This window comes from Plectropomus leopardus, chromosome 21, assembly GCF_026936395.1.
Source record: "Plectropomus leopardus strain MGB_pleo_1.0 chromosome 21, ASM2693639v1, whole genome shotgun sequence".
NCBI classification, from domain to species: Eukaryota; Metazoa; Chordata; class Actinopteri; order Perciformes; family Serranidae; genus Plectropomus; species Plectropomus leopardus.
In genome coordinates this window covers 16,042,119-16,055,985 of record NC_142196.1, presented here as the reverse complement: position 1 = coordinate 16,055,985, position 13,867 = coordinate 16,042,119, and the positions used below count along the sequence as shown (strand labels likewise).

The 13,867-nt window shown below is 39.2% G+C and overlaps 3 protein-coding genes across 5 annotated transcripts; 2 read left to right on the top strand and 1 right to left on the bottom strand.

The window, feature by feature from the left end:
• Positions 1-660: 660 nt before the first annotated feature.
• Positions 661-4,980, top strand: LOC121960780 (uncharacterized). Of its 3 annotated transcripts, none has more exons than XM_042510637.2 (3): positions 661-843; positions 1,315-1,389; positions 3,835-4,980. In XM_042510637.2, exons 1-3 carry the CDS (start codon positions 818-820, stop codon positions 4,181-4,183), a joined length of 450 nt encoding a protein of 149 aa, XP_042366571.2. In that variant the 5' UTR covers positions 661-817; the 3' UTR covers positions 4,184-4,980. The 3 variants fall into 3 exon arrangements, with proteins under 3 accessions (XP_042366571.2, XP_087927815.1, XP_087927814.1); XM_088071689.1 differs by lacking the exon at positions 661-843 and adding an exon at positions 907-1,049; XM_088071688.1 differs by lacking the exons at positions 661-843; positions 1,315-1,389 and adding an exon at positions 2,662-3,755.
• A 138-nt stretch (positions 4,981-5,118) lies between these two features.
• On the top strand, positions 5,119-11,109 carry pdx1 (pancreatic and duodenal homeobox 1). Its single transcript, XM_042510598.2, has 2 exons — positions 5,119-7,259; positions 10,714-11,109. The coding sequence occupies exons 1-2, from the start codon at positions 6,875-6,877 to the stop codon at positions 11,097-11,099; spliced, it is 771 nt and encodes a 256-aa protein (XP_042366532.2). The 5' UTR covers positions 5,119-6,874; the 3' UTR covers positions 11,100-11,109.
• A 552-nt stretch (positions 11,110-11,661) lies between these two features.
• On the bottom strand, positions 11,662-12,491 carry urad (ureidoimidazoline (2-oxo-4-hydroxy-4-carboxy-5-) decarboxylase). Its single transcript, XM_042510599.2, has 2 exons — positions 12,281-12,491; positions 11,662-12,187 (listed from the first exon to the last, which is right to left on the bottom strand). Exons 1-2 carry the CDS (start codon positions 12,459-12,461, stop codon positions 11,838-11,840), a joined length of 531 nt encoding a protein of 176 aa, XP_042366533.2. The 5' UTR covers positions 12,462-12,491; the 3' UTR covers positions 11,662-11,837.
• Between the last annotated feature and the right edge of the window lie 1,376 nt (positions 12,492-13,867).

Below are 13,867 nucleotides of genomic sequence, written 5' to 3'. Positions count from 1 at the left end.
TTTTTGTTAAATCTGCCGATTTACTACTCTTTTCATCCTCTGGCCAATACATTGTCTGGCAAACAGTCGAATTGTTGTAGATGCATCTTCTTCACAAAATAATAAATAAATTAAGAACCTAACTTAACATCTCAGTTACACAACTTATAACTGTTCAAGAGTAACTCGGCTAGATAGAAAAATCGCACTAAAATTGTACAGATCCACCACCAAAAATTACTGTCAGGCAATGTCATATTTTGGAGTAACACCCACCCAAGTCCAAAAGTCAATTTCTGTTGAACAAAATGTTTTCTTTTTTTTTCCTTTTATGTTATTCTCTTTTTTGTTTGGCGAATTTTCTTGTAAATTTTTACTAAATTTTTGTTAGTTTTTTTCCCCCAAGCTGCTCATTGCCTGCTTTTTGTGTTTTTGAAAGAAATCAGGCAAATTTGCTCAGGTTTCAAAGGATTAAGTGAGGGATCTGAATTCTTTCTCCATTATTGTTTGTCATTTAATCGATTTAAACTCACTGTGAAAGAGGCAAAACTTTGATCTCAATATTATTTAGTAGTATTTAAAGCGCTAAGCCTATTTTTGATTCGTAAAAAAATAACAGGTTAGTGGTGTGAAGATTTTTGTGCCACAAAAAGGCTTGAAAGAGGCTGTTACAAACTATCAGGCACCCGTGAGGAAAGCTAAAAACAAAGGGTCCTTGGCCGAAGGACCTCGCAGACAAGTAAACAAAAAAAAAATATGCATGCTAACGTTAATTAACACAGAATCAACGATTTAAGTCGAATTAAGTTTATTTCAGCGTGTTATTTAGCACTACGCGATGACAGAGGACAATGAACTGGAAAAGTATGTAACAATTTTTCTGTTTATCGTCAGTTTAACAGTTTACGGTTAGCAGTTAGCTGCTTACACTTGTAGCTAGCCTGCTGCCTCCACCGTCGCTCCCCACCATGAGTGAGGAGGGATATTTTTGGTCGACAGCTGTTGTATTTACTGTGTTGTAAGACGAGTGTTGTGGTTGTAAGGAAATCCTGCCACCACTACAGCTACCGGTAGGTGCCTGTGCTGTGTGGCTAAAGGTCGGCTAAATACTGATACTCTGCTGATTCAGCAGCTCGGGTCAAACCAGGACACTGTCCCTCATTCACTCACAAATGATTCACTTTCTCCTCTGCATCACTCTGTTTTCATCACTTAATTAAAAAAAATACCCTCTTGGCTCCCCCTTGAGGTTCTGTGTCATATTTGCCCTCAACTTCTTCCAATTTCCTTTCTCCACCTGACATATTTTGTATGTTTCTGTATTTATCCGTGCAGGCGCGCAGTGGAGGAGCTCCTGAAGGAGACTGACAGGGCTCGAGTGAGAGCAGAGACCATGGGCCCTGCAGGATGGTGAGCACTGTGTTTTCCATCTCTATCAGCCTGCACATATCTGTCACGTGTGGACATTTGACTGCTCTGCTTATCTCTACTTCACTGGGGCATTTTTTTGTCTTTTAAGTGTGTCGCCTATTTGTGGTTTGTTAAGATTTAGTTTGTGTACAGTATATCTTGTATTTAATGCTATAGTCTCAAATGTTTTTTTATGTCCTCAAAAGTAGGGCCAGGCGATATTGCATGCAGATAACATAACAATATTTTTAGGCTGCATTGCGATACACAACATTAATCTTGATATTTTGAAACTTCTTAAAACTACTACTGCAAAGTGCTAAACAAAATAAACTGCTATGGTAACTAAAATACTGTTACAAAAAGTACAGATATATTTAAGTTAAATAAAGTACAGTAATAAAATAGTAAAATAAAGTACATTGTATAAAGAAAACATCAAGACAATTTATACTTGATGTTTGCGTTATGTCATTTGATCCACCCTCAGTGAAACCAGCAACAATACAATATATTGGCTACCTCTACTTTACTTTAATGTAGCCCCCAAAATCAGATAAAAACTGCATTTACAATAACACTATATACAAAATCTAAGACAATATTTACACTCATATTACAATATTGAAATAATATCAATGTATTTCCCAGCCCTACTAAAAAGCTACTGTTGTACACAGAAGCTACTCTCTCTAGGGTCTTCAAAAATTTGTTAGTAATGCTACAGTAAAAATGGTCGTCTTATTGTCGTATTGTGGTTCTCACAATGAAACTTAAAAAAGTCTTCATCGGGGTTAAAGAGAGCAAAGACAAACAGGCACAGTCATATATAGTGAACGTACAGCCTGTTGAAGGCTCTAAATTGATCAGTGTGCTTCGATTCTTTCCTCTCCCTTGGAAAGTGTCTGTCTTTGGGCTGAGAGACACCTGATTTGGACACATGCTGTTGAGTGATGCACAGGGAGCCCTGTATCAGCAAGACTTTACAATACCAATAAAAAACACAGCTCTGATTTCAACCAAGGGTGTTAATTATCTCAGTCGCTTAGTCACCATGACCTTTTTAGATGAAAATACATTATGCCTGTTAGATAGCAGCAAAAGAAAGTTACAAATGGCCCCAGTGCATGCTGTTATGACAGGCCCTAGTGCATGCTACTTGCTAGTTTTGGAGTGCGCGCGCGCACACACACACACACACACACACACACACACACACACACACACACACACACAAACACAAACACAATTATCACATAATCTGCTACATGGTTGAGGACACATCACTGAGGGCAGCATAGATGCTGATTTCAGCCAAACTGCTGCATTCCTGCTTGGAAGGGGGCCGTCTATGGGCCCGTGAATGTTCATAAAAATGCCATAGTAATATTATTTAGGGAGCTACATTCCTGTGTTGCTATTTTCATTCTTGTCTTTTCTTACTGCAGCTTTTCTGATTAAAAGGTATAACTGTTCGCTACGCTTGCAGATGAGCTCATCTTGTCTTGATCAGAATTTGCACCTAAACTACCTACATGTCAGTCAGTGTCATGTGTCTTGTCACATGATCATATGAAGACTAGGGGTCGACCGATATTGGTTATTTTAGGGCTGATACTGATACCAGTTACTAGTAGTTAATGACACCCATAACTGATATTTGGAACCAATATGCGTTTACGATAAATGAAAATCTCAATAGTCAATATTTAGAATTCGGAATATAACAAATTCCAATACAGAACTTTGTTTAAATGCTTTTAGCAAATGTTTTAACAAAATGTTCAACATCATATACAGAAAGTTCCCAACAACTTTTTTAATAAAGTTAAGTGAAATTTTAAATAAAAAATTAAATAAATGAAAATAGCTCCCTGAGGTTTTACAAAGTAAAACCTTCTCCCATGCTGACGCTTTCTTTGCACTTTTTAATTTATTAATCTTATCGGCGACCATTCAAATAAGATACAGATTATTGGCAAAATGACAAATATTGGTCCCAATAATCGGCCAGGTCAATAATCTGTCGACCCCTAATTAAGACTTAATATCAGACATCAATGGGCAAATTACCCAGCTGTCCTCATTGTGCATCTCTGTATGACAAAAATACCAAAAAACAAGAAGAAATTATTCATTTCATGGAATAGTTTTCATAGTTTATTTATTAGAAAACCATGACAGAGATTTGTTTATCTTTTCAAGGCCTTATAGAGTAGCAAATAAAAACATTTTTTATTGAACATGAGTATGAACTCGGGTGCATTTCAGAGTTGGCTCAGCACATTGTTGGAGGGCCTACTTTCTCTCTTGGACGCCTCACCACCCCACCCCATGGGTGCCAATGCAGTCTCACTGCCTGCACGGTCTGTATTTACGCCCCTGCTTAGTGATGACCCTCTGTAGGTCTCAGATTAAGTGCAACAACTTTCAATTTTCTCTCAGGTTGAAGTGTCCCCTGCGGAGCACCAACAAGCGCTTTCTCCTCAACACCCTGCGCTCCACTGGCCTGCAGCAGCGCACCGGTGAGTCCAGGCATGGACACTCCACGAAGAGAGGGCGTCTGAGGAGCGCGTCCCCGCACAGGAGCCGTGACCGCAGCAGAACACCTCCCAGAGATCACAGGAGTAAAGGAGGCCGCACAGACCATAAACGTCATCATAGGGACAGCTGCAATAACAAAGATAAGAAGCAGGACAGAGACAAAGAGAGGACATACAGGCACAAAGACAACAGAGACCGGAGACATGTGAGGGATGACCAGAGCAAAGACAAAGACAGACTTCATGAATAAAAACTTCTGTCCAGGGGAGAAACTCTGATTTTACAGAGGCCACTCCCTGACCGGGCAGCACAGAGGTGGACACATGAAACTGATCTATGACTAACACACCTCAAAGAACTGCAGACCGAAAGACCTTTTCCCCTGTCCGAGAGGACATTTTTCCCCCGTTGATGGAGAATGTTCCTCTAAAATCAAACATACTGACAGTTCACTTTTATATAAAACCAGTTTTGTAGTTTATTTGATTCCCTTAAATCGCTCATAAAGCCAACAGTCAAGTTTTTTTTTTTCCACTTAAATTAGAGCGAATAAACTCTTAAGTGGCAGTTTTAGCCAAAGAAAATTACAAGTTCACAGAAGTATTTTTAAACATTTCCTTGCCACTGGTGGTTTGGTGTGATTCTGTTTCACCTACAGTAGAGGAGGTTTGATTTCAATTATATTCTCATTACCATTCTTCTGTCATTATTCACCAGCCGTAATGTTTACATAGGCCATGCTGCTGTCGCCATTGGGTAAGCACATTTTATCGCGTGTCCAACTCTTTTTTTGACATGTATACACCGGCTATCAGAAACGGTTCGTTTATCAAAGGAGAAAAAAAAAAATTGTTTTCCTGACACTCCTACATGTGCTCTTGTGAAGAAGTAGGCTCAGATTAAAAATGATTTAATAAGGATTTAATAACTTTGCAATAATATTAATAATTGTTCACACTGTAAAATCTGACAAATCAATCTAACTTTAAATTATCTTGTAATCCAATTTCCTTGAAAAATGTAAATAAATATTACATTTAGTCTTGATTTATGTTTATATCTATTTGTTAAGTTTACTTAAATTTTAGCTGTATTAAATTTGTTGATAATGACGTTAGGTGATCAGTGAGCTATGTTTTCTTAAAATGTTTAAGAATGTTCGATTTGACGAGTTTGCAACCAGCAAAAACAGATTTATAGCACAGTAAATTTAGTTTACTAAAGTTGCTAAAACTCAAAAAGATAATTTATTAAACTAGTAGCAACACCTTCACAAAATTAAATAAATTAAACTTAATTTTAAGTGAACTGAACAGTTAGATATGAAATAAACATAAATTAAGACTAATAGTTATATTTACTTAAATTTCACTTTCTAGATTTTTTAAAAAGTAATATCAAACTGTCAGATTTTGCAGCGCCCTGATTCAACTCACACACACACACATGTTGAGTTTTAGTGAGGTCACCAGGTCTTCTGGACAACAGATGGACATTTGCTCAAGCGTTGAAAGTGTTGCTGTTTTTATCTTTCCATTTGGCCTCTGTCCATGTGTGTGTGTGTGTGAGCTTACACTCTTTTATTGTAGCATTTTATAAACGTGGCAACTGTTATTGTCTTTGCTCACTCACATATATATCGGTTATATCTACATTTCAAATGCATTACTCCTCGCCGAAGCCATTACAGACAAATTCTGTGTCTGGAAAGTCCCTTAAAATGCGTTTAACGCCTCTCATGCTTCATAAATCACGTTGTCCATCTCCACTGTAGTGGGGAACAGCCTGGGTTAACAGTTTCCTTCCTCTTTGAAACAATGATCAAATATAAACACCATCAAGCCATAGTGCACGGGGTGATTTGTATAGAATCGGTTTACTTGAACTTTATTGCGCTGCTGAGTGCCCCATTAAGATACCGTGGAAAGTGCTATAATTGCTTTTGAAGAACTCAGTGCAAATAGTCCCTTGATACACACTATCCAGGTAATAGCCCTGCCTTCCTGTACAATTTACATGAAAAATAGGTAAATCACTCCGATCACGTGGCTCAAACTGTTGCATAAACGCGCAGGTGAGCACGCGGTGATGGTGGAGACACGCTTCACGCGCACGCCCAGTTAATTGAGTTCTGTCGCTCACTCCAGCTTTAATTGGTTTACCACAAGAGCTGCTGTTTAATGGGGCGGACACACACCTGCTAAAGACTAATGGCCAGCAAACATGGCGAAAGTGCAGCGGCTCTGTGTTTGTCACCGCCGAGGGCCGCTCTTGTAGGGCCCACGCGCGCTAAATGGTGTTAAATGATGCATTTGCAGAAGTGTAATGGGTCCGTTTTAAAACTCAGAACGGTGTAGACAATTGACAAAAAGCTTGTGGAAAGGTGTTTGAGCTTTTCACCCGAGTTTCCCAGACAACTGTGTCTCCATGCAGGTCTCTTATCTGGCAGGTCAACCGATGTTTGCGCCCATATATCGATTTATCAGAGTGCAAACGGGAGATATATCCATATAAATTGTCGATGACACATTGTTTGAGGACAATTCTGCATGCCCTACAAGAGAAACATGTTTTTATCATGCGCTTCAGATCATTAAAGACCTCTGTAACTGTTTTCTGGAGGCAGGGTCTCACTGATTCACCTGTTCCCTCGCTGCTCTGGGTGCAAACACAGGTGGGTGCCAGGTAAACGCTGCAGTATTTACAGAGTGCCATTGATTTACGCGTTCTGTTCAATTTACTGAAAAGTCCCACAAGCTACATAAGATCCCGGTAACTGAGTCTATAGGTCTGCAAACAGTGAAGCCAATGGCTTTGGCGCTGCGGAGTCACATGGTGGCAGAGTGACACACCTGTGAGGAGCCGCACGGGCCTCGCAGTTGCGCCAGAGACGGGTAGAGCAGAAGGATCCACGCCGAGGCACGGCGCAGGTGCGGGAGCCATGAATCGAGAAGATCATTATTACCCTTCTCAGGTTTTTAAAGACTCCTGTGCCTACCAGAGATCGCAGGGGGAGGACTACAGCCACAGCCCGCCGCCCTGCCTCTACATGAGCAGGCAGGTGCACTCCGTCTACACACCGCCGTCCATGGGAGCCTTGGAGCAGGCCAGCCTTCCTGACATCGCCTCTTACAGCCTACCCATGCGGGAGGATCCAGGTGTGCCTCCGCTCCACCATCCTCAGGGGCTCCAGCAGCAGCAGCAGCAGCCTCTCCCGCCGGCTGCAGAGTATGGAGACACGGGGGAACAGAGCAGATATCACCTCCCTTTCCCCTGGATGAAAACCACCAAATCTCACTCACACACCTGGAAAGGACAGTGGGCAGGTAACTCCTCCAAACCGCAACAAACACTGTGAAGTCTGACAAGTTGACCTGACCTAAAATATTCTTAGAAACTGATTCCCTTGAAAAGGAAAAGGAACTGTAACTATTATTCTTAATTTACGTTTAAAAATATAGCTGTATTTATTTAACTTAGTGAAGTCACTGCAAAGTAAAAGCACCAATTGAATTTATCTCGCTCTCTCTAAGTTTTAGCAACTTCAGTAACTTGGTCATCACAAAGAGGATTTTGCCAATAATGAAGTTTGGAGATGCACGAGTTCTGTTTTGTTAACATGTTTAGGACATACAGACTCCTTTTCAACCAGCAGAATCCAGATAAATAGCTCAGTAAACTTGTATTACTGAAGTTGCTAAAACTTGGAAAGATTGATACAATTACAATGGTCAATTCTAAGTTGCAACAACTTCACAAAATGAAGTAAATATGACTAAATTTTAAGTAAACTTAATTAGATATAATGTCAACATATTTTTTTTAGTAAGTAAAATCAACTTGTTAGATTTTACAGTGATCAGTCTATGACATGACTCAAAGATCGTGGAAAATCTACTTCTCAAATCAGCCATTTGTATTTCCCTCTGCTTAATTTAAAATGCAGTTGCAGATTTGTTTGCAGCTGTAGTCAAAGCACTAACCACAGTTTGATCTGACTCTTTCTGAGGCCTATAATGACATCATGCTCCTAACACTGTGATCCTGGGTGTTTCAGTTTACCTTGTCACTCAATCTGTAAAAAGCCCGGAAGGTCGGCGCTCGCTTTTGTCAGGTCTTATCATCACAAAAATGTGGGTTTTGTCTATACAAAACATGTTCACAAATGACCGTATCTTAAACCATCAATAGGCTGTATCACACTATAGAGTATAGGCTTTAATAATGGGTAATTATGGCTTTTATTTGATGCATTGCGAAAGAAGGCCTTTTATATTAAAGTGTATTGTTAGACTTTACATGTTAAATTAAATTATTCAGTCATTTTGGATTCATTTTGCTGTTTGATAAGACTATAACATAAGATTTAATTATAGGCTTATCAAATTTAAGTGTGTTTTCCCATGTAAACGTGCCACTAACTTTCTTCACCTGAAATTCATTTCTTTGGAGGTCTCAGACTTTTCTTATATTAGGGAAGAGTTTCAGACCATTGAACACAGTTTTTTTTAAAGTTTGCATCATTGATTCGTTATTACTCTCTTTTTTAAATCACTGATTCCGCGTAAATCCTCTCTTGTGACATTGTGGCCTACTTTTGGTTTATTTTGCGCACAGTTATTATTGTTGATTAACGTGGAACCCCGTGAAGATATGTCAGTTAAATTACATTTTCATGTAGCATAATTCTTGTAAATTTAAATTTTACTCTTAAAGGCATTTCATTTTAAAGAGGCTGACATGCAAAAAAAATACATGGCTACAGAGTGGACGCCAAGGGTCAAAGCTGTCATTCGTACCTTGATAACTTGATAAATAGGCATATCAACAATGGCTTGCATTCACAAAAGACGGTTGCAGTGAAACCTATAGACTAATTGTCTATTATAGGTTAATTAAAATACAGCTAAAATATATCTCACCGCTAAGGCATCGTCTTAATTTAATTGCCAATATAAATCAACTAAAAATAAATTTCTAGAGAGAAAGAAACATATTTTTAATGTCACATTATGCACTTGTGTGTCCCGCTGCTATACTTTATACTACAGCTGAGCTATTCGTTAATTGATTTGACGTTTGTAGGCATAAAAAAAATTGCGACGATTTAAAACAATGACGCATTACTAAAAATACAAACTGCAAAACGCAGAATAAGCTTATTTTGGTCAACTCATACTTAAAATATGTTCCTGGAATAACGATGTTTTGGCACGACCGTGATGAAATTTTGAGGCCATCAGTGAGACTAAACGGTGGTCCTCATCAGGTTGAGGACTCTCAGTGTCCGCGGAAAAGACAACCACGGGCTCCTAGAAGGCTCTAGAAATGAGGAGTAATGTTGTGGGTTTATAGCCTTTAAAAAGTTATGCTTCTTGTTTCATTCTCACCGTCGTTGTCCTCAAAAAACAGACTGCAGAAGTCCAGCTATAGTTGGAACAACACCTGTGCGTAAAAGTCTCCGTGGCTGTGGTTTAAAAACGATACATGTCCCTGAGATCAGCCATAGCGTGTCATCATATCACCTGTTGCTTTTTAAACTCGGAATAAGAAATTAGATGGTAATTTTGTGGGTAAATCTCAAACAGCCTAATTGTGAATTCCTGGTTACATTACAAGTGTATAAATGTTTATTTTACTGGCTATCAGAAGACAAATATGCACTGTGGTTTCTGCAGGTACCTGCTAGAGAGGTCAAAATCGAACCCATGCACTTTTAATAAGCCCTGTTGTTAGTCTATAAAGTAATTTATAATAAGAAAAAGGAAATTCTCTTCATGATAATTAATACGATTATTTTTAAATGACTTCGTTTGAGATTTAGCCCAAAGAAACAACACTGTACAATGTGACAAGTTGATTTTACTTCTTCTTTTTTTAATCTAGGAAACTCATTGCCTTGAAAATGTAAGTAAATGTAACTATTAAACTTAATTCATGTTAATTTTATATCTACTTGTTTAGTTTACTTGAAGTTTAGTTACATTTACTTAAATTCATGATGTTGTTGAATCTTAAAAATGACAATGTAATTAAATCAGTCTTTTCAAGTTTTAGTAACTGCAGTCACTGTGCAATGTATCTGTATTGTGCTGCTAGTGAAGTTAATCATATTTGCACTCTCTTAAACATGTAAATGAAACAGGACTCACAAATCTACCACCACCATCTTTGGCAAAATCCTCTCAGTCATGATCCAGTTAAGTCAAACTAACTTGGTTTACAGATGTTGCAAACACTCAGAAAGAACAAGGTAATGTCGTTGTGTTCAGATGCTTTTTACAATCTGTGTGGCAAGAAAATCAATAATAATTATAACAATAAAATAGTAAAACATGACAAGAAAAATGCCTGAAAATTACCATTAAAGAAAGAATGACTAAAAAAAGGAAAACTAAAGTCTAGAAAACTATATTTAGAATTACAATTAAATCTTTTAAATTATGTTACAGGAAAAAAATATGTATTCTTTTGCACTGGTGAATTTTCTTGTTTGTTTTTCATTTTTGCAAACTTTCTTTTTTTTTTATATTTTCAGATAATTTCCTTGGATTTATTTAGGCTATTTATTTCTTTTAACTGATTTATTGCAAAGTCTTGGTTCATGCCACTTAAAGGTGTTCATTGCCTTCTCTCCATCTCTTTGCAACAAAAAAATCAAACCGATTTGTCAAGGTCTCAAAGGGTAAGATCAACTTGTCAGATGTTACAGTGTCATAATAAACTTTCAAATAGCTTTTATTAAAAACGTGAGGACATTAAATCTCTGTTTGCCTCCAGGACCGTACGTGATGGCTGAATCAGAGGAAAACAAGCGCACGAGGACTGCCTACACGCGCGCCCAGCTGCTGGAGCTCGAGAAGGAGTTCCTATTCAACCGCTACATCTCGAGGCCGCGGCGCGTGGAGCTGGCTCTGACCCTGAGCCTCACCGAGAGACACATCAAGATCTGGTTTCAGAACCGGCGCATGAAGTGGAAGAAGGAGGAGGACCGCAGGAGGGCGAGGGGGGCCGACCCGGACCAGGACTCCTCTATCACCTCTGGGGACCAGGGGGAGGCCGCGGGAGGGGTCACCTCTTCCAACGGACCTCTCAGCAGCTCACCTCCTGTGTCCCCGCTGCACGCTCACTCCCTCTCCTCAGCTGGGGCCAGAGAGCCCGCATAGAGACCGGGACTTAGACTCATACCGAGAGGGGTTCATTTTTTGTTTATTTTGATGGAAACACAAATGGAAAAAGACTTAAAATCCACATTTTAAGGCAGTCCCATTGAGAGGATTGGTATTTTTATGGATCCTTTAAGACAGTGGTTCCCAACTAGTGGGTCGCGGTTTAAAAGTGGGTCGCAAGTCCTCTCTGAATGGACCATAAGTGACTCAAGTTTGTGAAAAACTGGCTACAAAAGAAAAAGAAAGAAAGAAAGAAAGAAAGAAAGACATCGTCCGACTTCACAGCAAATGTAGTGCAGCCAACAATATTTGTCTTTCAAATGTAGTGGAGTCAAAGTAGGCCTAATCACTTTTTAATAAATAGATAAACAAATAATACTCAACTAAAGTACAGGTACTTAAATACTCAATTACAGTACCTAAATAAATGTACTTGTTACTGTCCATCACTGATAATATCTGACACAAAGAAGCTCATGAATGTATATATGTGTTAATGACTATTTAGTATGTTTTTGATGGCCACTTGTATATATTTTAGGCAGCATAAATTGTTAAATTACAATTGAGATACATTTTATTGAAGAATTCATTGTGCGGTATGATGCATGAATAACACCCAAAATAAATTTGGAATAAAGTACATATCACAGTCTATACATACCCTGGAACAATGACAGTCTTAACGTGGTTACACAAAGGAAAAATACTATATAAACTCCAGTTATCAGAAGTTCATAACTTGTTAGGAGGGTCAGTAAGCACGACACCTTGAAGGCGCAGGCGACATATCTTCTTCACCTCCTCGATGCCGCGCGCCCTCTCCACCGCGCGCTCGTTCTGAACGCGCGCGGACAGCTGCTGTAATATGTTGGCCTTGTCGTTCATCCGGGCGCAGATGACAAACGGGAACCCGAAGCGCTCCTTGTACTCCTTGTTGAGCCGGCCCATGCGCGAGGCTTCCGCGGAGGTCAGCGCGTCCATCCCAGCTCCTGCCTGCTCCTCGCGCGACTCCCGGGTCAAGGTTCCGCTCTGGAGGTCCCTGCCCGCGAGGTCCGGGTGACACCTGAGGATACCCTCCTTACCTGCACACAAACACAGACTGATTATTGCATTCGTTATATTATCGGTAGCATTCTCTAAAACAGCCACCTAAAATTTGACCAAATGTTTCTCACCTGATTCTGGGAGAGCATCGATGAATTCACTGATTGCAGCCTCTAAAGCACTCAAATTTAAGAAGGGACGCTGCGACCACACAGCAGCAGTTATAATGGGACATTTCTCCACCACATTTCCCAAAATATTAACAAAATCCTCATAAGACAGAGCATTTACTGTGGCGATGTCCATGTTCATGTGGGGACTCTTCAGCAGTTGTGTAGACCTTTGGACCAGATTTTGCAATATGGGTGAATGCACTTTTGGACACACAAAACGAGGCCCCTGTGCCTGGCTGTGGTTAATATGTTCTTTTTCAACACCAACTAGAAATACCAAAGATGAGTTTTCTGAAGACTTTAAAGGTCCACTGTGCAGGATTTAGTGGCATCTAGTGGTGAGACTGCAAAACCGAAAATTTCTCCGCTGTGCCAACCCTGTAGGTGAACTACAGGTGGCCGAAGTAAGAACGTTAAAAAGAGGATGACCCTATTTTTAGCCAGTGTTTGATTTGTCTGTTCTGAGCTACTGTAGATATTAGATACTGTAGATCATATGTTTTGTGCCTATTTATAGCCTTTAAAAGAGGCATTGGCAACTGTAGTCCCCTCTGCAATTTGTGAGATCTTTATTTTCTATCCAGTTTCATGCTCCTTATTATAAGCTGCAGAATAAAAAAGTAAAATAAGCTTAGCTCCCACTGAGGGAAATTGTTTACAGTTTACAAAAGTGAAAAGGGTTTGTTCAAGGCAAAAATAAATATATAAAAAAGATGCACCAGTAGCCCCTCGATAGGGAGAATATATTAAAACATTTATAACAAGGTCCTATAGAATGACTGTAGGCCTATTTGTACCACCTATCACACTCAGAGGGAGGAAATGATTTTTTCAAATCATTTACAGACAAAAGACCCAACTGTGCTCATTAGTTAGGTATGTTTTACTGTGTTGTGTTACTTTTGAACAACATTAGATTATTCACACATGTTCACACCATCTGCATCAGCAGAATACCAAGGTAAATGAGTACATCCAGATACAACTGGACCCTTCAGGTAAACAGGTAAACATAATATGGCACTTCCTGTATTTCTGCTTTCTCTCACTGCTCAGAGATGGCAAAACTACAACCCCTGCTGTCCACAGTCTACACTTACAGCAGGATATTTATTTATGGGGATTACTACTTGCAGCGGTCAAATGTAACTGAGTACATTTAGGTATAAATTCAATGCACTAGTTCTCTATTTGAGTATTTTGATTTTATGCAACTTTGTTCTACCTACTACAACTCACAGGCAAATTTTGTTCCCTACTACATTTGTCTGATGGCAAAATATGTCTGATTTCAAATAACATTTTTTTTCCATACGCTTTCTGTCCTGTGATAATCACGAGTAAGCTAGTATACAATACAAACAAGTTGCATGAATGTGTGCTTAATATGACTATTTACCATATAACTGTATATATTGTAGGCAAGGGATACTCAAGTTCCTTTGGACCACTTTTGCAAAATGACAGGAGGCCAGGGGCCCGTCGTTGCAGCCCCATACATGAGTTAAGGATTTTAGGACATTTCTAAGATTTTAGGGCATTTCC